Source organism: Uranotaenia lowii, chromosome 1 (genome assembly GCF_029784155.1).
Source record: "Uranotaenia lowii strain MFRU-FL chromosome 1, ASM2978415v1, whole genome shotgun sequence".
NCBI classification, from domain to species: Eukaryota; Metazoa; Arthropoda; class Insecta; order Diptera; family Culicidae; genus Uranotaenia; species Uranotaenia lowii.
This window is the reverse complement of record NC_073691.1, coordinates 182,124,387-182,148,037: the sequence shown is the minus strand read 5'-3', so window position 1 is coordinate 182,148,037 and position 23,651 is coordinate 182,124,387. Positions and strand designations below refer to the sequence as shown.

Here is a 23,651-nt window from a genome sequence, read left to right as displayed (position 1 = left end):
TTTATTCTTTATAAAATACCTAATAATTATTTATTTAATTTCTTAACATCATCTATCTTCTACAGCACACACTCAAAATAATTTAGAAATTAATTCTACGGTATTTTTCACGTAAACGAGAATTTTGTTGCATTTCATCGATTCTACATACGTGATGACTTCATTCCTTTCACATAGACGACACATGAAATTCACTCGTTTATGAAATGATTTGTTTAATTCCTTTTTGAAAAATTGAGATAATGGCTAAGGCCGTGTCTTACAATCCGAAGCAGTTGAGTTGTAAATAATGTGGAATCCGAGACAAAATATTAGTGATTGATAATCGGAAATAATACAATATTCATCGGTGTGCAATATCTTGTTATATTCAATAATTAAAAATTAATACCAATCGAACAGAGCAGCTCGCAATACCAGGCCACTTTTATTTGTCATAAAATTGCCTCATCAATGTGTAATATGAGAATACCGTCCGCATCGCCTGGAAAGCGTGAAATCGCCATCATTTGGTTGAATCAATATTTTAACGGGAAAACGACGATGCTTACCCCGGCGAATGTGGTCCTCGTCATGGGAAAGAACTTTCCTGCGCTGATGGCAACCATTTTTTGCGATCTCATGTGTACGAATTGCAGCAATTTTTGCTCTTCCAGGGTGCGATTGTACCATTCCAGCGAATAGACGGCATCCGACAGTGAAACGCTCTGGGAAGAAATTTTTACATTGTTTGGAAGGAGCAGTTTTGTTCAAATTTTTTAAGGGAAAGACTACTTACGGCTTCGATCAGCTCAGTGCTAAGCATCGAGAAGGAAAAAATCTGGAAAGTTGTGTACTGAAAGATGAATGCCATAATTGCTATCAGAAAAAAGTTATTGACCTGAAAAATAACGAAAGCTTAGAATGACATATTGTTTGATTGATTTTTGATTGCTCATACCACACTTATCACAAACATACCGATACAGGCTTGAAGAATGCACGAGCAGTACAACAAAACCATAACGGGACTTAAGGAATCTTCCAAATGTCCGGCGCTCCTAGAAGAGGAAGGAGATCAGTATTCAGATGTAGCTTAGTTCTACCAATACAGTTACTTGTAGCAAACGTTTTGAATGCGAATAATCCTTATTATTTTGGCCCTAAACGAACTGCTGTCCCTGACATCGTTGGCTTGTAGAATTTCAAGTCTCATTATTTTGAAAAGGCACGAAACATGATGCAGCAGATTCCAATGAAGGCACTCGTTTGCCATCAGTATGACCACTAAATAGTACTGCCAGATCAGAGCGTTCGCCATGACGGGCAACCATATCCAGAAAGATGAATCATATGCGAAGAAAAAATGACTGAAATTGAATTTAGAATGTAGGTATTAAAGTAATACAATCGAGAATATGCGCTCTTTAGTTACTCTGCTTCAATAACTGGTGCTGGGAACTGCTCCACGTGACCATTTACGAAATATTTTACGGTAGTAATAACGGCCTGGATAAGTCCAAAACTGACTGCCTGAGACATCACCCCGTATAGATAGAATTTTACTAGAAATTCCGCCGATTTGTACAAATGCTTCAAGGTTTTTTGGACCTCTGCTACCGGGCTATTAACGTATTCGTTGAAAACGCTTCGAACGTCATCATAACACGCCTGCATCCCGTCCCGATTGATGTAATGGAACATCATCCGGAAAACGATGCTCACCATTGCGATCGATTCGATAACAACCCGGAAGGTGCGTTCCAAACTTTTCTCCTTTCTGATGAGATAAATAAGATTCGGTATGGTCATGAACACCGTTATGCCCGAAATTACCACAACGGCTCTCTGCCGGGTATCACCGGCCACGTCCCGGTCCAGGAATCCAACGATGCGGCACAGTTTTACCGTCGTTGGCATCATATCGAAGGTCTCCTTCTTGGGCATCGTCGCTGAGTTTGTCGCTGGCGCTAGAAGAATAGAGGTAGTTTCATGTGGTTGCCGTAATGAGGCTTCAATTAGAAAGAACAACATCAATGTTGATACAAGCAGCCAAAACTTTTATAGTTAAACATATAATTCTGTACTAGGCTAAACAAAGGTTTTACAAGAAATAATTTTGATATTCATATTTCGTAAAAGTGACACTAAAAACTTTTGGAGCCTTCTGTAAGGCCTTTTGTGTAAAATTCTTCAATAAGAACTTTTTAGTAAACCGTTCAAGATCCCTCTATGTACAGGTTGTAGCTGTGGCATCCCGGAATATGCCTCTGCTCTCACGCTAAAAGAGAGTATCTGAGAGCCAAGAAGTGTGTAAGCGATGGTGAGCAATCGCTAGCACAACTGACCTCTATTGTATCTAAATAGTCATCAGGACACTGGATTTTTACTTCAATAGGGTCCAGAACCGGGACTCCACAGTAGCTAGGAAAGTTTCTTACGAAGTTTGTCAAGATTCGTCGCATAAATAAATGTACATAAATGTCAAGGAAGTGCTGGTGATTGAGTGTAGAGTGTAACGGACCTGCATTTGAACCCCGAAAGAATACCTCGTACACATCCAACCAGCATAAACGCTCGAAGATGTTCGTACGCTGATAGGCTTCTGAAGTCAGTGCTGGACATAACAGCAGAAAATGAATGCTGAGCTGCTGAGGGGGGCTCTCTCATTGTCGCAACTCTGAGCGAATACTACGACAAGTAAAGCGCCAAAGTGTCACTCGTTCTAAAGTTTTTTTTTAAAACCTGTTGACGTAACGGTGATCTAAGCTCGAGATAGCAAGAAGCCAATAATTGTGTGTGCGTGTCTAGAGGACTCCCAGTTAACCCAGACTCCGAATGCCATCACAGTACCCGACCAAACTGTTGCGAGTATGCAACGCAGCAAGCAACTGAACATCAAAGCAATCGTTGTTTAAATAATATTACTTATTGTGTAACCAATGGTTGGCTACTGCCCAGCACTACTCAGACTCCCCTTCAGACGCCTCAGGGTCGGCTTTTCGCAAATTAAAAACTACAAGGAAACGCTAGCAAATTCAATTTCGAGCTTCGCTCGCCAACTTTTATTCCTACTTGTCGACAATTTTCTAAAAATCCCCTTTAGTGACTGTACAAGACTCTCCTACCTTACTCTACTGCTTCGGGCCCTTCTTCTTCGGTTTACCCCTTCACACACCGCCGGATGTCCCGTGTCTCCTCGTAGTTGTTGACGGAGGTACACTCGTGGCTTAGGTGGGTTCGTGGTGCCGGACTCCGGCACGGCGGGTGAAGCTTACCAAGTGGTTACGGCAGACTGCTAAGGTTCCTCGGAAGCACTTCTGGTAGGCCTTTGCCGGATTCTGAAGGAACACGAGCGGTAGAAGTCTCGAGCTAAAACCTCGGGGTCCTGGTGAACGGTAGAGGCAAACAAAATGGCGTCAGGTCGGGTATGTAGGTTTCAACGGGATTATGAGGTTACCTGGCCGGTTTTTCACGCACTTTCGATTCAGGTATTCACGGTGCGAACTGCTGTTTGGCTGACTGCGCCCTAACTTCGCTTTTTGAAACAACGTGAGATATGGTGTAAACTGCTACGACATAACGACTAGCATTCCACCTTTCTTTCTCAGCGGTGCACCATGAAATGGCCATTTTGGACCAGTACAATGCCCCTCATACCCGACCGATGACCGCCCCTCCCTGCGTTGCTGACCCTTTCTCTTGCCTCTTGCTCCGTGATCCTTTCTTCCTTACTGCGGCCCTGCTCCATTATAGCACGCTCATGCTGCCCTCTGTTGCATGCTAGCCCCTGCCTGTCACTTTTATGCTGCTGTGCTGCGTCCGGGATATTCGAGGTCTTAAGGCTGGTCCGTTTCACTCTCCACTGAATCACTAGCACTTCCTCGACATTTAACGTTACCGCGACGAATCTTAGTAATCTTGAACAGTAACTTTCACATGGTTACAATTGTAAGTCACAATTAATACTTGTAAGAATAAACACTTTTTTAATTCAAGTTCTTTCTAGTCTGAACCAGTCCGATTCTCCCACCGCACCTGCCAATAGGTTATGGACTCAGGCCCGCGGGATCGGAACTGGTTGAAAAGTATTGAAGTCCATTGAGCGAGATGGAGGACCGTATCAACGGCTCCAACTACGGACGAACAGGCGCTAGCATCGACCTCCACGGCCAATCCGTGGATCGGCGGCATCGGCAATCGGCGGCAGATGCGTGGACGGCTCTTGAAAATTTCCACGGGAAGAGGACGTTGACATCGAAGGTTTCTGTCATGCGGAAAATCTGCAGTCAGCGCCCTAAAAGGCATGGTGACATGGAAGCGCACGTGTTCAAGTTAGCGGAATTGTTCGAAAAATTCAACAATTTGCAGTCGGAGAAGATTCTGGACGACCAGTGGCTGGTCGCAATTTTATTCAGCAGTCTGCTGGAAAAGGATGAGATATTGGTTACCGCATTGAAAGCCCGACGTGAAACCGATTTGACCTCAGACATGGTGAAGGGTAAATTGATCGACTAGCGGCAGGAGAAGAAGCAGCGGAACTGTGGCGAGGACGAATCCGAATCTGTTTTATTTTTGGATTCCAAGGTCGAAAAGTACCGGTACCTATTATTTTTAGAAATTGGGCCACCAGAAGGCGACATGCGAAAAATATCGAGCATAGAAAAATGCGAAAGAAAACGGTCCAGTTACTAAGCAACGGAAAGCGGTTACCAAGCAACATCCAGTAAACAACGTAGCGCAGCATGACGATAACAGTCAATACACGTTTGTCGCTGAATTCGGCAGTCAAGTGGAAAAGCAGTGGATACTGGAATGCCGGAGACTCATGCCACATTGCCACCTACAAGGAGTTCTTCGAGGAGTTGAACGAAGCAATCACTGAAAACGTGTGGGTCGCAAACGGAACGAAGGTTGGTTCGAAAGGCCGTGGTGCTGGGCGGATCAATGTCATTGATGGATCTGGTCAAGAGTGTGAAGTACCAATCGAATGTGCACTGTATGTCCCCGAAATGAAATCCAACTTGTTGTCGGTGATGCGGCTGGTGTAAAAAGGATCTGTCGTCGTTTTCGAAGCAAGTTGTGCCAAAATCCTGAGAGGTGAGAAGCTGTGTGCAACGGCGCAGTCTGTTGGAAATTTGTTTGTGCTGTGTCAACCGATAGAGCGCATATCCCTGGCAACAACAAATGGCGACTGTGTGCATGGCTGACACAGGCATTTTAGTCACAGGGACTGTGACGCGGTGCTGAAATTGCATACTATGGCTGAAGGAGTTACCGTGAAGCGTGACAGTTGTTCTGGTGCATGCGAAGGGAAGATGCACAGGGCGCCATTCCCGAAGGTGTCAGGAAATTTATTGTCAAATGTCATGGACTTGATGCACACAGACACTTATGGACCGATGCGAACGAAAATTACAGGTGGAAGGTGGTACTTTATCACGTTCATCGACGACTATAGTAAAAACACGCCCGTTTATTTGCTACGTGAGAAATCGGAAGTGCTCGAGAAGCTGAAGGAGTGTGTCGAACTGGTCAAGACGCAATTCGGGAAGGAAACCCAAAATTCTGCGGTCCGATCGAGGCGGTGAATACATTGGCAAGAAGTTCAAGTCTTTCCTAAGGCAGAGCTTTATCAACGCACAGCTCACAGCACCGTACACCCCACAGTAAAACGGGGTGGCCGAACGGAAGGACCGGTATCTGGTCGAAATGACCAGATGTATGCGCTTCGACGGAAATTTGGAAAAGCGCTTCTGGGGCGAAACGGTGTTAGCGGCGAACTTCACGCAAAACCGGCTGTCCTCACGTTCGGTGAGTGGCACACCATACGAGCGATGGTACGCTAGGAAGCTGAATCTCGGACACGTTCATCTGTTGCATACTGCCACGTGCCACGTGTGAGACGAGGTAAACTGGATACCAAGGCATCGAAGCTGAGGTTCGTTGATTACAATAAGGCATCGAAAGCGTACCGACTGGTGGACGAGGCGACAGGAAAAATAACAGTCCGTCGTGATGTTAAATTCCTGACGTTATGTGGGTCCGAGCCGGGATTAGCGAATAAAAATCTCGTTCTCTCCATTCATCGATTTCTCACGTGTGGATCCTGTCAACGAATCAGAAAACATTATGAAGATGACCAAGGTGTTCAATACGACTCAGCTAAAGAAGCAGCAGAAACGTTCAAAGGTTTTGAGTCAAAGCCAAGTACATATTGTGGTTGAAAACGTTGAACGTGAAGATTTGCCTCGCAGGTTGACAAGGTCCAATCTTGGTGTTGTTGCTCCAAAGCGGAATGCTTGTTCGACGAAAACTTCGGTTCAGGAGGAGCCAAAAACGGTGATGGAAGCAATGTCCATTCCGGACTGCAGCAAGTGGCGTTAAGCGAGAAGCTCGAATCGATTGAAATAGTTTGAAAAAAAACAGCTACTGTTGAAAATTTGTCAAATAATTTGTTTTTCGTATTTTGAAAATCTAAAAATGCCTAAATGGCCATGATTAAAATAAAATCAACAAAAATGTATCCTTATTTGCAACGTATAGCCACAGATGAAGTAACAAGCTGTAGTATAGCTTCTAACTTCAGCTTTCTTGGAAACTAAGTGGAATTGTTTTTGAGCTACGAAATGCTGATCTTCAATCTTTTTTCCGAAGCATGTTTTTTCGGATTATTTTCCTTAGGCTTTTAATAACGGAAAACTGAAATGTTGTAGGTGAATAATGCCTGAGAAACATATTTGAGTTAGACTAATAGAGTTCCAAAATTTTAAATTTTGTAAAAATCGGCTGAGAAACAAGGGAGATATAGCGGCTGTAAGCGAGGAGTGTCAAATTGACACTCAAGGGCTGATTAGGGAGTTTTTTTTTCCTGGGCTTTCAGTGGGCCAGGGTGCGACCATAAAAAAAAGTAATGATGCAAATTTAAAGATTTCAAGAATTCATTGAGGGTCCCTAAAGATTTTTGTTCATTTGGATTTACTCGAATAAAGTTAAAAGACGCCAACCTTCCAGAAGTGTCAAATTGACACTCAAGAGCAGATTAATGGTAATAAAGACCTCAAAACATTGACATTTAAATCCTTACACGAGATGGATGGGTAAATCCATTTTCTCTTGGAAGGTATTGGTATTTCCACTATTGTACAAACCGTGAGTGAAAAATTATACAATATTTTGTAAACTTAAAAAAACATGTTAACACTTACCAGGGTTTAAAACCTGTAGCTACGTTAGTATAGCTAAGTATCTAATTGCGGAAACAGTAAGAAAAAACCTAATTGAACTATAAATGTGACTCGATGGCTTTAACACGCTATTCAAACGCACTTTTTTTGGAGATTTTGTTGGATTTTTTTTTCTGTTGGATAAAACCAAGCCAAATAAAACCTAATAAATCTGTTGCATAATATCTCCAACGGCCACACTCTCCAAAACACGATGGGTTATGAAACTGACGACCAACAATTGCAAGCGGTTATGAGAATATGACCTCGCGATAACCTAAATTCAACTTCTTAAGTAAAACGTCCAATAAATGAATGGGCATGATTTGCATTTTTTTCACAGTAAATTAGAACTGCGGGGTATTTGCAAAGGATTTTTTTCCTGAAAGTCACGCGCCTTGTGAAATTCGGGCAACTGGAGTAACGCTTAAACAACCCACTGAACAGCGAGGGCATCTCAATCGATTTTGTACCTGAATGTATGCAATCGGCAAGATTTTCTTCTAACATCAAGAAAGTGCCATGTGGAAGCGATGGGAAAACTTACTCAGCTTGTTTCTTATCTGCGACTCACAAACGGTTTGAATGTAACAATAATTATTACTGCCCATTACCAGGAATCGAACGATCAATTTTTTAAGGGAACTATTTGAGATATGACAGGATTTTACTTCCTCGAAGTGAAGTAAAAATAACAACTCGTTGTTTCTATTTTGAGTGCAGGTACTCTCATGTTAAGAACCATTTACTAATTGCAGTGACTGTCCTGAAGAGTGAACATATATGTACTAAGACTTTATCCAAACATTGAATATAAACTAATTAACACATTCTTATGAATCGGACACGAATGCCAAACAGTTGGTAAAATGTCCCAAATTAAATAAATCAATAAAACATTCTTATGAAGAAGTTTAAATTAGATTGAACAATGTGCATAGAAAAAAGGTTGTTGTGAGCTGCAGATAAGAAACAAGCTGCGTAAGTTTTCCCATCGGTTCCATATGACGCTTTCTTGATGTTAGAGGAAAATCTTGCCGATTGCATACATTCCGGCACAAAATCGATTAAGATGACTTCGCTGCTCAGTGTGTTGTTTGAGCGTTACTACTCCAGTTGTTCGAATTTCACAGGGCGCGTGACTTTCAGGAAAAAAAATCATTTGGAAATACAGCTGTCTACCTCGCAGCTCTAATTTACTGAGGAAAAAAAATGCAAATCATGCTTATTCATTTATTGGACGTTTTACTTAAGAAGTTGAAAGGAGGTTATCGGTAGGTCATATTCTCATAACCGCTTGCAATTGTTGGTCGTCAGTTTCATAATCCATCGTGTTTAAAGATACTATGCAACAGGTTTGTTAGGTTTTATTTTGCTTGGTTTAATCCAACAGAGAAAAAAATTCCACAAAATCTACAAAAATAAGTTCGTTTGAATAGCTTGTTGAAGGTTGTAGATTTTACTGACCTACACACGGCTTAAACCTGGTAAGTGTTCACATAAGTTTTTTTTTAAGTATACAATAGACGACACATGAAATTCACTCATTAATGAAATGACTCGTTCAATTCCTTTAAAAAATCGAGAAAATGACTACACGCAAAATGATTTAGAAATTAAATATACAGGAATTTTCACGTAAACCAAGATTTTGTAGCATCCCATCGATTCTACCTGTGTTTTGTAGTAAATTTTATAAAGAACGTATTATTTTACTTTTTGTGTCGCTGATAGTGGATGTGTGTCTTGAGTCGAGTGATCGAGATAGATAAAATAAATCCAATACAATTGAATTTTTATTGTTTTTTTTTTTTATTTAAAACTTAAAGAAAAAAAAGATTAAACCTTCCCAAATTTCATTTCCAAACTAACATTATTTGACGCCTTCTTCATCGTAACATCGCGTTTGATTCACTTAAATTGTAGCTGAATTTCAAGAAGCGCAAATTCTTATTGAGGTGCTTTCACATGTTATTTTCGTAGAAGCTACGTGAAAATCAATTGGATAAAATTATGTAGTTTTTCACGTAGCCTCAACGTGCAGATTATTTTGCGTGTAAGGCCGTGGTTAACTGTGCTATTTCAAAATCGGTTTCACATTAGCACATGTCTTACAATCCGAAACGGTTAGGCTGAAAATAATGTAGAATTCGAGACAAAATATTTGTGATTGATAATAGGATATAATACAATATACATCTGTGTGCAATATCCAATAATTAAATATTAATACCAATCGAACAGAGCAGTTCGCAATACCATAACAGAGGCCACTTTTATTTGTCATAAAATTGCCTCATCAATGTGTCATATGAGAATACCGTCCGCATCGCCTGGAAAGCGTGAAATCGCCATGATTTGGTTGAATCAATATTTTAACGGGAAAACGACGATGCTTACCCCGGCGAATGTGGCCCTCGTCATGGAAAAGAACTTTCCTGCGCTGATGGCAACCATCTTTTGCGATCGCATGTGTACAAATTGTAGCAATTTTTGCTCTTCCAGGGTGCGATTGTACCATTCCAGCGAATAGACGGCATCCGAAAGTGAAACGCTCTGGAACGAAATTTTTACGTTGTTTGGAAGGACGAGTTTTGTTTAAAAATTTCAAGGGAGAGACTACTCACGGCTTCGATCAGCTCGGTACTAAGCATCGAGAAGGAAAAAATCAGGAAAGTTGTGTACTGAAAGATGAATGCCATAAGTGCTATAAGAAAAAAGTTATTGACCTGAAAAATAACGAAAATTTAAAATGACATATTGTTTGATTGATTTCGGATTGCTCATACCACACTTATCACAAACATACCGATACAGGCTTGAAGAATGCACGAGCAGTACAACAAAACCATCACGGGACTTAAGGAATCTTCCAAATGTTCGGCGCTCCTAGAAGAGGAAGGGGATCAGTATTCAGATGCAGCTTAGTTCTAAAGGATGTCCAAGATTCAAATGACCACACATAAAATTGAATCTCAAAATTCGTGTTTTCATCCGATTGCCATCAAATTATGCGGTTGTGATTTTTGGTGTTGTACGGACTACTTTTTCCTTCACCTCTGGGCTTCCGACCGGTGGTCAATCGTTCCTCGAACCGCTTAAACACTCGCGACATCATGGAATTCGCGATTCCCAACGTTTTAGCGATGGAACGATGCGAGAGATCCTTGTTTTCGTGATGAATGCTCAAGAATTTATCACGTACGAGCTGTTCTTTCGACTCCATTGCCACAAGTTTTGATCCTAGGACTTAAAAACTTGCAGGATGTAAACAATGCACTATGAACTAAGTCCACCCAAAGTTTCATTAAATTCTACCCAACTTAAAAAGTTAGAGTAATTTTATAATGTGGCAATTTCATGGTGGACACCCTTTACCAATGCAGTTACTTGTAGCAAACGTTTTGAAGGCGAATAATCCTTATTATTTTGGCCCTAAACGAACTGCTGACCCCGTCATCGTTGGTTTGTAGAATTTCGAGACTCATTATTTTGAAAAGGCACGAAACATGATGCAGCAGATTCCAATGGAGGCACTCGTTTGCCATCAGTATGACCACTAAATAGTACTGCCAGATCAGAGCGTTCGCCATGACGGGCAACCATATCCAGAAAGATGAATCATATGCGAAGAAAAAATGACTGAAATTGAATTTAGAATGTAGGTATTAAAGTAATACAATCGAGAATATGCGCTCTTTAGTTACTCTGCTTCAATAACTGGTGCTGGGAACTGCTCCACGTGACCATTTACGAAATATTTTACGGTAGTAATAACGGCCTGGATAAGTCCAAAACTGACTGCCTGAGACATCACCCCGTATAGATAGAATTTTACTAGAAATTCCGCCGATTTGTACAAATGCTTCAAGGTCTTTTGAACCTCAGCTACCGGGTTATCAACATATTCGTTGAAAACGCTTCGAACGTCATCATAACACGCCTGCATCCCGTCCCGATTGATGTAATGGAACATCAACCGGAGAACGATGCTTACCAATGCGATCGATTCGATAACAACCCGGAAGGTGTGTTCCAAATTTTTCTCCTTTCTGATGAGATAAATCAGATTCGGTATGGTCATGAACACCGTTATGCCCGAAATTACCACAACGGCTCTCTGTCGGGTATCACCGGCAACGTCCCGGTCCAGCAATCCAACGATGCGGCACAGTTTTACCGTCGTTGGTATCATATCGAAGGACTCCTTCTTGGGCATCGTCGCTAAGTTTGTCCTGGCACCAGGCTTCGGATTCATTTGAGAGCAAACACCCACGGAGCTAAAATCTGCTCTCACTCTTTACGCGGCGAGAAGGAATGAGAAGGAGTGACCATTTGCCTCGAAGATGTCATGCTCCTAGGGAGTTCTTTTTACCTCTCGCTCCGCTCTTAAAAGATAAATGAGCGCTCTTCGGGAGTAGCTCCATAGGAAAACGCTTTAAGACAAACGTTTTGAGCTGGGAATCTGGCTGGTTCGTGTTCGTTTGTTTTGGTTTGCGCCGGCGGTGTCATTTGGAAATGATTTAATTTTGAATAACGAAAAGTAGGACGTGTCCCCGCTGATTATTTTGATGAGTAGAGTGGCTCAAATAAGCAGATTGTTGTGTGAAGGTTACATGCAAAATTAAAGTCAAACAGCACAAGATGGGCCTCTAGTTTGTAAAGAAATTTTAAATATTATCTTCGGGTAGCTATTATTTCATCAATAACCGTCAAACGGGGCATCATGCAACAGCCGGGTTAGATGCTACCTTCATTTGTATACCAAATCAAGAGGTGTTATCTTTTATTTGAATATATGTGATGAAGTTATCATTCAATGATAACAAAATAATGATGCCTAATTTCCCCACATCGTGAGGTAGAATTTTTAATATTTTGATTCTCATAGAAATTTTAAAAACTGTGCCAAAGACGTACCTACATTTTTTATATTTTTTCAATGCCCTTATAACATACCTCGCCTATATCAACACTGTTGGTGTGAATTTTGGAAAATCAGCATTTTTTTTAAATAAATATTTGAATAATTCAGTTACCAATCTGGGCTGAAAATGCATTAAAATGCAAATCAAAGATTCATCTTTTAAATCTTGATTCCATATGCTGTTATGATTGATTCACTTCACGCGTTTGTTAAATTCAAAATATCATCTATAATAACATGAACTTTTATGATTTGAGCTAGATGATTTTTCACCCCTAAATGTACGCAGCACCTTTATGGTTTTAAAATCATTTACGACAGAAAAACATAACATGAACTTTTATGATTCAAACTAGATAATTTTTTACCCCTAAATGTATGCAGCACCTTTGTGGTTTTGAAATCATTTTTGACAGAAAAATATAACATGAACTTTTATGATTTAAACTAGATAATTTTTTTTATCCCTAAATGTATGCAGCACCTTTATGGTTTTGAAATCATTTTTGAAAAACATAACATGAACTTTTATGATTTAAGCTTGATGATTTTTTATCCCTAAATGTATGCAGCACATTTATAGTTTAAAACCATTTTTGACAGAAAATTGTAAAATTTTATTCGAACAAAACAAAAAATTACCGCATTTGGTGCTTTTTGCGTTATGACATCAGAAATATATCTTTAACTATAAATTTTCAAACGATTTCATTTGATTGTTTCATTTATTTCATTCATTTTTAAGAAAGGTGAAAATCGTATGGTTTTGAAGATTTGAAAATAGCTGGGGAAGCAATTATTTTTCTGACTACGTAATTTTGATGTCCCATCAACCTTAAGCCTTTTGATTTACAAGCAGAATGATTATCTGTGGACTTTAAGTTTTTAAAAGCCATTTAGGTTGATAAGTGTGCAGGATGTTCTTGTTTACAATACTTCTTTCAACACCGGCCGATTTCTTTGTAAAACATATTATCTAAAAGCCTTAACTTCGACAATCGTTTTACATGAACATTGAATGTTAATTAGAGTAATAATGTTAACGTTGTTTAGGTACAAAGATAGTCTAAAATTCGTTTTGCTTACATCGTCGCACAGCCATCCCATCAGCCAGCCAGCAGCTGTTAGCTACTTGAAGCAATCAAATATGTACCTTACTCGAAGCAATTCCAAATCGTCACACGCAAAGTGATTTCTCCCAGGGAGGCCTCTTTGGGAGGAGCGCAGAGCCTCTGAGGGAGCAAAGAGTGACTGGCGCTCCTAGCGATTCTGGCGGTAAGAGAAGCGAGAAAGAGTGGTTATCGACTGCAAGGAGTTTGGGAGTTCCTCCTCAATGAGTGGTACTGCTCTCGCCTCTTTTGAGTCGCGCCTCGGGATGCGTCCGAAGCCTGCCTGGCACTAGAAGAATAGTGGTAGTTTCATGTGGTTTTCCTTATGAGGCTCCAATTAGAAAGAACATAATTTTTGCATTCCATCAACGTTGACATATTTAGATCAATTGATTTTTTATGACAAAACTACACAGCAAAAAAACGTACGAGGTAAATAAAAAAAAAAACATCACATATGACGGAATTTCCAGTACGAATCAAATATTACACGTCTTAATTATTTTACATGTCCTTCAATTTTTACATGTCTGTTGAAGTTTACAGACGTGTAATATTCTACTCGCACTGAAATCTAATCCATTCCATAATTCTTAAGATTCACTCGATCCATGGCAACTGTTCTCTTATTTGTCGGACATCCCACATTCACCAGATCACGCTCCACTTGGTATTACCACCTCGCTCGTTACGCCCCTGATCGCCTTGTTCCTACCGGATCCGCCGCGAACACCTGTTATGCAGGACAGTGTCCGGCATTCTCGCAACATGTCCTGCCCAGCGCATCCGGCCAGGCTTCACCACCTTCTGGATACTGGGTTCGCCGTAGAGTCGCGCGAGCTCGTGGTTCATCCTTCGCCACCATACCGTTCTCCAGCACGCCGTCAAAGATGGTTCTTAACACTCGTCGCTCGAGTACTCTGAGTGTTCGCAAGTTCTCCTCGAGCAATATCCATGTCTCGTACCCGTAGAGAACAACTGGTCTAATGAGCGTCGTACACATATAGGTTACACTTCGAGCGAGGGCTTAATCTTCTCGATCGCAGTTGCTTGTGGAGTCTATAGTAGCCACGACTTCCACTGATCATTCGCCACCGGATCTCACGGCTAGTGTCATTGTCTGCGGTCACTAGTGAGCCGACAAAAAGACGAAGTCTTCGACTATTTCCAGCTCATCGCCGTCGACCGTGACCTTGTTATAACTGAACAAGCGGGTTTGGTCGGTCTCGGATCCGCAGGTCAGCATGTACTTCGCCTTGGACGTATTAATCATCAACCCAATCCTTCCTGCTTCGCGTTTCAGTTCGCGATAGATCTACTCCACCGCCGCAGATGATCTGCCGACTAAATCAATGTCATCGGCAAAGCAGATAAGTTGTCTGGATTTGTTGAAAATCGTGCCCCCCATTTTGTCCACCGCTCATCGAATAACACTCTCTAGCTCCACCCGAGATCCGCACACAGCACTGCGTTCCATCGATGAATAGATGGTGCGTAGGGACTTGGTGTTCACGACATTTTTGGAGGATTTGCCGTAATGTAAAGATCTGGTCCGTCGTAGACCGTCCCTTGATGAAGCCGGCCTGATGGCTTCCCACGAATCTTTTTGCTTGTGGCGTTAGGCGGCGGAGTAGTATTCGGGACAGTACTTTGTAGGCGGCATTTAGGATAGTGATCGCCCGGTAGTTCTTATAGTCCAATTGGTCGCCCTTTTTGTAGGTGGGTCACATTACCTCCTTCGGTAACTGATCTGTGTTTCAGATCCGGACCATCAGTCGGTGTAGGCAATCCGCCAACTCGTCCGGTCCCATTTTGATGAGTTCAGCTGCAATGCCATCCTTCCCACCCGACTTGTTGCTATTCTGCTGGTGAATGGCTTCCTTAACTTCAATCATCGTTGGGAGTGGCTCCACCTCGTCATTGGCTACACCGGCGATGTATGTTTTCTTGATATCCTGCATGTGCTTCGTTCATATGTTCATCGAAGTGCTGCTTCAATTTTTTGATCGCCTCACGATTTTCCGGCAGGCTGCCTCCGTCCTTATCCCGGCAGATTCCGGCTTGCGGCACTAAGCCTTTGCGGGAGGCGTTGAGTTTCTGATAAATAGAACTTTCGTGTTCCTCGGGAACGATGCAGCTGCTCCAGCTTCTCGAGCTCCTCCTCCTCAAAGCGGCGATTTTTCTCCTGGAAAATTCGGACTCGCTGCCTCTTTCGCTGTCGTTGATTTTCCACGTTTCGACGAGTGCTTCTCTGCAGTAGTGCTGCCTGCGCTGCGTTTCCTTCGTCCATCACCCTCCTACACTACTCTTCGAACCAGTCGATCTGCCGAGTTCGTTCCACATGCCTGATGACGTTCTCCGCAACGCTATTAATTTCTTTATTGTATCCCAACCGTCCTCGAGAGGGGTTTCGTCAAGTTCGCCAGCTGCCGGCAGCGCTGCTCCGAGCGATTGCGCGATACCGCTGGAAAGTAAAAGAAGAAAAAGTATTGTTAATTATGGAAAAAAACGATCATTTGAAAAAGCTTAACCGCTGGAAGGTAAGCGAATAAGTTACATTTTTAAGGAAAAGGTTAAAATAGATTTATTTTAGTAAACGAAAATTTAAAAAAAAATCTACCGCTGGAAGGAAAAGCGTTAGAAATTTTAAATGAATTTCTTTTATTAAACAAGAATTGATCAGCTCTACTGCTGGAAGGTAAGAGAATGAAAAGCATAATAAGATTTTAATTGAAATTTGGTAAACGGAAACAAAAAATACCTCTACCGCAGGAATGAAATTTGAAATGGGTTTAAAAAAACGAGATTTTGAAAAGCTCTACCACTGGAAGGTAAGAGAAAGAAAAGCATAAGTTTTGTAATTTTCTATCCTAAATTCAGGCTCATTATTGCAATCAAATGCCTCGTACCGGTACCATGTGCTTCGAACAATAGAAGGAAAAAAAACCCGCAAAAGTTTCTGCTTTCATATTTTGAATGATAAGAAGGTTTTGATTTACTGTCCAGTACACGTGAACTCTGGATGGCGGATGGTCGTTTCTAACGCCCAGCCCGTGGTGATGGCGTGTAAAACCCCGCTAAAAGAAACAAAAATCAGTTGACAAAATGGGTGCCAAGACTATTGGTTCGTGTGAATAAAACCGAAAGTTGTATGGAAGAGTCCCTTTTCTTAGGTGGGAGGGGATCTAAACTATTACTAAAACCTTACCATGGTCCAAAAACACAACTGTACCAAATTTCTTAAGCTGATCGCTTAAGCGGTGTGGATTCGTATAAGGTGCATACAAACATACAAACAAACATTTATTATAGTCCAACTCATCTTTATATATTAGACTAGATGCACTCGACATTGGAAGGTATTTCGTTACGAGAAATATTTCTTTGTAGATTTGAGATTGCTCCCTCCTTTTAGAGGAAGATAGGAAAAGGAGCATTCATAGATTTTTATACATGACTTGAGAACAAATGGAGCAAATAAACCAAATATGGAATATTTAAAAACTGAGAAATGATTCTATGATCGTTACCGCCCCTCACCTCCCCCACCATTCTTTCACTGAGGAAATGAAAAGGGGAAGGAGGGCTCTCATACAACTTTTTACATAACTAGAAAGCTGATCAAACAAATGGAATAAAATTTGGCATGGGAAGATATTTGAGGATAAATTTCTATGATGATTAGAATTACTTGAATTACAAAACATGTTTAAAGAACTGTTTAAGATCCCTTATTCCTTATAGAAGGAAGATGAGAAAGGAAGACGGATGCAACAATCCTTTCTGATAAGGATAACTACACCTAATCAAGCAAAACAAAGTAAATTTTTCATGACAAGGTATTGGGGTGAGAAAAATATATCTATGATGATTTGGAAGGAAAAGAAAAGAAAGGAAAAAAGAATCTCATACAATTTCTTTTATACTCTTACAAGGCATCTATTCCTTCTTTCAAAGAGGAGATGAAAGAAAAGAGGAAGCCTTTTTATATATTTTTTCTTATAACTTGAAAACTAATGAAGCAATCAAAGCCAATTGGTGCAAGTGATGCTATTCGGTTACAAAAATGTTTCTATGGTAATTCGAAACCTGCTCTGCATTTGACGGGGAAGAGGAACGGAATTCCATACGAGTAGAATATACATTTTTTTTCATAACTAAAGGGCTTTTTAAGCAAAAAATGGCAGAGTACTAATTTAAGAATTGCAACAATGATTGATAAAAAAAAACAAATTTAAGATAAGGTTTTGACAACAAACAAAAATCGATCCAAAAAATAAAAATTAATCTTCTTAGTATTGAGTTCGAAGTGAAAGTTGCAGCTTCCATTTTAAAGAACAATTTTGAAGAATTTTACGTGCTGATAAAAATTTAAATAATTTTAAAAGGTGATGCAAAGCACACCGGGTCAGCTAGTTTCTAAAAAACCAAAAAATTGAAAAAGCTCTACCACTAAAAGATAACAGAATAAAAAGCCTGGTAAGATTTTAATTGATGATTGTTAAACGGAAATTTTAAAGAATAGCTCTGTCTGGATTTATTTTAGTAAACGGAAATTTGAAAATTCTCTACCGCTAGAAAGAAGCGCGTTGAACATTTTGAAAGGATTTTTGTAATGATCGAAAATTTGAAAAAGCTCTATCGCAAGAAGATAAGAGAATGAAAAGCATGATAAGATTTGAGTTGATAATTGGTAAACGGAAATTATTAAAAAGTTCTTCTGTGGGAAGGTAAGAGAAGAAATAGCGTAAAAATTTTAAATGGATTTTTTTTACTAGACGAAAAAATGAAATGGCTCTACCGCCGGAAATTAAGAGAAAGGAAAGCATTGTAAATTATATAAAAGTCTGAATTTTTAATGATTGTCCGTGAAAATCCTTCCGCTCTAGAAGATTAGACAAAATGCATTGTGAATAAAAAAATTTTTACAAAAAAAAAATTTAAATTTTGTAAATATAAAAAAAATTGAATGTATTTTTTGATGAACGTGAATTTAAAAATTTTCTATCGCTGGAAAGTAAGATAAAATGAAAAGAAAAAATATCAATGTTTTTTTTATAGACGAAAATTTGAGAAAGCTCTACCGCTGGATGATAATGAAATTCTCTTTAAAGGAAAAATATATGATCTTTTTTTATAAACGAGATTCTGAAAAGCTTTCCCCCTGGAGGGTGTCCTCTTGATTCGACCATGATATTTCCACTATTGAACTAACCGTGAGTGAAAAATGATATTGTATCCTTAAAACAAACTCTTGTGAACACTTACCAGTGTTTAAGCCGTAGGTAGATTAGTAAAGCTGAATTGAGGATATCGTAAGAAAAAAAAACTAAAGGAACTTTTAATGTGACTCGGTATTATCTACAACCTTCAACAAGCTATTCAAACTAACTTATTTTTGTAGATTTGGTTGAATTTGTTTATTCCTCTGTTGGATTAAACCAATACAAAATTAAACCTAACAAATCTGTAGCATAGTATCTCTAACAGCCACACTGTCCAAAACACGATGGGTTATGAAACTGACGACCAACAAATGCAAGCGGTTATGAGAATATGTCCTACCGATAACCTCAATTCAACTTCTTAAGTAAAACGTCCAATAAATGAATAAGTATGATTTGCTTTTTTCACAGTAAATTAGAACTGCGAAGTAGAAAACTGCATGCCCAAAGGATTGTTTTCCTGAAAGTCACGCGCCTTGTAAAATTCGGGCAACTGGAGTAACGTTCAAACAACACACTGAACAGCGAGGTCATCTTAAACAATTTAGTGCCTGAATGTATGCAATCGGCAAAACTTTCTTCCATCATAAAGAAAACGCTTATGCAGCTTGTTTCTTATCTGCAACTCACAAACGATTTGAATGTAACAATGTTTATTACTGCCCATTACCAGGAATCGATCGATCAATTTTTAAAGGGAATCTATATGAGATATGACAAGTTTTTGAAAAGGATTTTTCTTCTTTGAAGTGAAGTAAAAATAACAACTCGTTGTTTCTATTTTGAGTGCACGTGCTCTCATGTTTAGATACATTTACTAAGTGCAGTGGCTGTGCTGAAGAGTGAACATATATGTACTAAAACTTAATTCAAACATGGAATATAAACTAATTAACACATTCTTATGAAGAAGTTTAAATTAGATTGAACAATGTCCATAGAAAAAAGCTTGTTGACTTTTTTTTACTGATCGTAAACTTGCCTCAAAATGGTGTAGTATGAAAACGCCATTTTTAGAGCCTAGAATCAGAAATGGTCTTTACAAACTAATAAAAAGAATATTAAAAAACTCATATTTTACCGCCATGAATGACTCTCTTGTTACGACGAAGAATTTCCCAGCATGCAGGCTGCTTGTTTTTTGGGATCTCATCAGCATGAACAATATGGCGAATTGTTGTTTCCGGTTGCTGTGCCAGTTAGTTGCGTACAATGCATCGGCGATGGAATTACTCTAGAATTTGAGAATCTACTCTTAGAAGGATGTCTCTTCTTGAGTCTTGAGTTACAACGGACCTGACTTTCTATTTCAGAACCCAACATAGAGTAGCAGAATATCTGAAATACCATTAGAAACAGAAGAATGGACATGTTCAGCAGCAAGGTGTTGTTGTTTTCTTCCTGCGGCAATGTAAATCCAATAATTAGTCAAATTGATTATTGATATAAACAATCGGTTGAACGCACAATTGATACAACTACCATCGACATACAAAATGCTCCAACACAAATTCCGTGCAGCAAGAAAATGAAGTTTCTCATTGCTTCTTCAATCTTGGAGGAGTTTCTACAAATTTAAAAAAAATGTTGTCAAATCCAATTGCGACATGTTGCTACAAAACTCAACCTGAATATAAGCTCATGCAACATGATGATACCTCTCATTTGAACCTGTAAATTTTCAGACTCTTCTTCTATATTCAAAAAATCGATTTTCATTTTAACGACCCGGAAAAGGACACAAATATGGTACAGGATGCTCCACATGAAACAATCCAACCCTGCTACGGCGCTCGTCATTATTATGCTCAAAAATATGCTGATTGCGATGACAACTGTCCAAATCAGCAGGTTCGATTGAAAATCGAAAAATATAAAGCTGAAACGATTTATACAAACCTTTTTTAGCAAATTGATGAGCAAAACTCAGATAAATGCAACACTTACTCAGCATTGATAAGTGGTCTAAGGTAGATTTCGTGCTTTGCAAAGTAAACCACTACGACGATGATAATTGGGAAAAGAGCGTACATTATCAACGTTGTCAGATGAGTTCCTAGAAAGCTCTTGCAGAAAATGGTCGAAGTTCGGTCTAACCAACGTACGAGGTTTCGAATTTCGGCATTCGTATCTTCACGCAGCCCCTCGAAGGCAGCATCCATCTCGTAGAATGCTTCATTCAAAGTTTTGTGATAGCTGATGATAACCATCATTTGAAGAACGGTTTTAACGAAGAAAATAGCTTCAACTGTTGTACTCACGACTGCCTTAAAATCATGCCGATTGCGGCAGATGAAGCCAAGACCCGGTAGCAAGTACCAGAAAAAAATGCAAAAGGTAATCACTTTTGCTTGGGTTAAACGACCGTCGAAACTTTTCCCAGGCCAATACCCTAGAGCGGATAAGAGTTTTGTTATGAACTGCAACATGGCTCTTAAAAGTTTCTCAGGAAACTGGCACAAATCAAAGCTTCAGTAAGAAGTTAATGTAAAATATTGTAATCCCTTTTGTATGCTAACTTGACCCTTTACCCAATACCTACATCTTCTTGTTCCTGGTAATCGTTTTGATTTAATGACACCTGGGAAAAGTTAGGTTTACGAGAATTTAAACAGCAGTTATTGTTTAGTGCGGCTGGGTTTTAAATATTGATAACTTATTTAAATTGTGCTGTGCAGTCTTTGTTTCGTTCATGGAAAAGCCGTTAAAGTGCGAATCAATGCAGAATAACTTTTCCAAAGCGAAGACTTCCCTCTTTAAACACTCAAACTTGCAAAAAAGACAAAGCCGTTATTATACCCGATTTTTTTTTCAAAAAAAAAAAATGACCCAACGATAAATGGAAATCTTATTGAGAGAGTAAAATGCATTGAATATTTAGGAATCCTTCAAGATGAAACTCTTTCTTGGAGTTGTCACACTGAGTATCTAGAGAAACTCCACTTGGTCTAACCACCTCGCTCGTTGCGCCCCCGCTCGTCTTGTTCCTACCGGATTCGTAGCGAACACCTGTTTTGCAGGACAGTCGTCCCGCATTCTCGCAACATGTCCTGCCCAGCGTATCCGGCCAGCCTTAACCACCTTCTGGATACTGGGTTCGCTGTAGAGTCGCGCGAGCTCGTGGTTCATCCTTCGCCTCCACACTCCGTTCTCCTGTACGCCGCCAAAGATGGTTCTTAACACTCGTCGCTCGAATACTCCGAGTGTACGCAGGTCCTCCTCGAGCAATATCCATGTCTCGTGCCCGTAGAGAACAACCGGTCTAATAAGCGTCATATACAGGTTACACTTTGTGCGAGGGCTAAGTCTTCTCGACCGCAGTTGCTTGTGGAGTCCATAGTAGGCACGACTTCCGCTGATAATTCGCCTCCGGATCTCACGGCTGGTGTCATTGTCTGCGGTCACCAGTGAGCCGAGATAGACAAAGTCTTCGACTATCTCCAGCTCGTCGCCGTCGATCGTGACCTTGTTATTACTGGACAAGCGGGTTCGGTCGGTCTCGGATCGCATTTTAAAATGATATGTTTTGGTTTTAAAGCTTTGTCCAGAAATACCAAAATTTTTCTAATGATTTAAAAATGTTTTCGAACGAGATTTAAAACAAAAGTTGATAGAAAAATTCATATTTAATTTTTAACTTTATACTTTGAACAAACGATGAATTTAGTCTTACAACATAGTGAAAAAGCTTATGGTTTTTAACGAGATTGAATTTTTATCATCTACAGTTAGTTTTTTAAACGTTCGATTGTTTGATCAAAGTGTAGTTTTTTTATATGGACAATAAACAGGAAATCACCATGGATTTTGGATGGGAGAAAAATAACGATAGGCCCAAATCTAGTGACAATTACTTGTACGCCTTTATCTGTGATTGATTACTTTGTCAGCTGTCATCGAATAGATCTCCAGCTTGGCAGTTAGCCGATCTAGTTCTCATACAGCTGTCGCATAATTGTAAAGTACTGAAAGGCGGTTCGCAGGGCCTGTGGGAACAGAATGGATTAAAAATTAATACCCCTCCGGAAGTGATTAAGCAAAAACAAGCTTACGACAGCAAATGTCCTTCGGGTGAGGTAGAAAAATTTCCCCGCTGTCAAGGCGGCCCCCAACTGAGAGCGCCTCTGAATAAAAAACAACATTTTCTGCTCCTCCAGGTTGCGCTCGTACCACCGGGACTCAAAAATCGAATCGGCCAGCTTAGTGCTCTAGAATGCGGTTAAAGGTTTGATTGCTAATGTCAGATGATATGGATTAATGAAAGCATCTTACCGCCTCGGTCAGCTCGGTACCGAGCATCGAAAATCCAAAAATCAAGGCTGTAAAATACTGCATCACGAAAACCATAATCAATATCAAAGAGATGTCATCCGTCTGATTGAGAGAATTTGTTAACAACTATTCCGAAAACAATCTAGTAGCGTTTTTGTTGATTCCCAATGTAAATTTGGCTAGTATGTGAGGCTGCCTCTCATTAACTTTAGCCAGTGGAATTAACAAACACGCTCGACGTAACATGCGACAGATACAAACCATAGACACAACAAACAGAACGTAGCATATTTGTATTATTGTGAAACAGTAGAGGGCGATGATTTCCTGATACAGACATTGCTCCAAGTGAAAAGAACTTCTGCAAGAGTAAAAACGAACTAATGGTTCCGGCAAACAATACGTGGATTGGAAACCGACCTGTAGCATACTTTATGAACTTCAATTAATTTCACCAGAGATTCCTTGAACAGCACTGCATCCTTACAGCCTTCAAGGCGGGAATACTCCATGCAGATGATTTTAAACAAACAGGCGACATGATGCACCAAATTCAGCTGCAGTGTTTCACTGGCCACGATTGATGCTATCATCCAGTACTGAATTAGAAGTGTCACAATCCCCGCCGGTAACCAATACCAAAAATTCAATGTAGGCTCAAAAACCATGTAACTTCAGTAAAAGCAAAAGAACTCTTTAAAAGGAGATATAAGAATAAACGCTTCAGTACTTACACTCCTTCCAGCATTGGACTATCCTTGGGTGGCAATTCGCCCCAAAGGGCGTACCGAATAGACGCGATGACCACCTGTGAGGCTCCATAGACGGCGGATTGCACCAGAAATGTGTAAAGGTAATACTTAGCTATGTTTGACGTTTTCGTCAAATGTCTCAACATTCGCTGAACATCCTC

The 23,651-nt window shown here is 40.0% G+C and overlaps 2 protein-coding genes across 2 annotated transcripts; both read right to left on the bottom strand.

Annotated features, from left to right (window-relative positions):
* Positions 1 to 352: 352 nt before the first annotated feature.
* On the bottom strand, positions 353 to 7,442 carry LOC129739309 (odorant receptor 4-like). Its single transcript, XM_055730720.1, has 8 exons — positions 7,309 to 7,442; positions 7,188 to 7,228; positions 1,415 to 1,949; positions 1,098 to 1,349; positions 941 to 1,040; positions 779 to 880; positions 552 to 707; positions 353 to 484 (listed from the first exon to the last, which is right to left on the bottom strand). The coding sequence occupies exons 3-8, from the start codon at positions 1,924 to 1,926 to the stop codon at positions 428 to 430; spliced, it is 1,179 nt and encodes a 392-aa protein (XP_055586695.1). The 5' UTR covers positions 1,927 to 1,949; positions 7,188 to 7,228; positions 7,309 to 7,442; the 3' UTR covers positions 353 to 427.
* A 1,614-nt stretch (positions 7,443 to 9,056) lies between these two features.
* On the bottom strand, positions 9,057 to 11,424 carry LOC129738200 (uncharacterized). The gene is made up of 6 exons (XM_055729391.1): positions 10,913 to 11,424; positions 10,596 to 10,847; positions 9,995 to 10,094; positions 9,833 to 9,934; positions 9,606 to 9,761; positions 9,057 to 9,538 (listed from the first exon to the last, which is right to left on the bottom strand). The coding sequence occupies exons 1-6, from the start codon at positions 11,422 to 11,424 to the stop codon at positions 9,482 to 9,484; spliced, it is 1,179 nt and encodes a 392-aa protein (XP_055585366.1). The 3' UTR covers positions 9,057 to 9,481.
* Between the last annotated feature and the right edge of the window lie 12,227 nt (positions 11,425 to 23,651).

Coding starts and splice junctions, on each gene's coding strand:
- LOC129738200 (XM_055729391.1), bottom strand. CDS start 11,424: ATGCCCAAGAAGGAGTCCTTCGATATGATACCAACGACGGTAAAACTG. Junction 9,762..9,832: donor GTACCGAGCTGATCGAAGCC/GTGAGTAGTCTC, acceptor ATTTCGTTCCAG/AGCGTTTCACTTTCGGATGC. Junction 9,539..9,605: donor CGAGGGCCACATTCGCCGGG/GTAAGCATCGTC, acceptor CACGCTTTCCAG/GCGATGCGGACGGTATTCTC.
- LOC129739309 (XM_055730720.1), bottom strand. CDS start 1,926: ATGCCCAAGAAGGAGACCTTCGATATGATGCCAACGACGGTAAAACTG. Junction 1,041..1,097: donor ATTCAAAACGTTTGCTACAA/GTAACTGTATTG, acceptor TTCCTCTTCTAG/GAGCGCCGGACATTTGGAAG. Junction 485..551: donor CGAGGACCACATTCGCCGGG/GTAAGCATCGTC, acceptor CACGCTTTCCAG/GCGATGCGGACGGTATTCTC.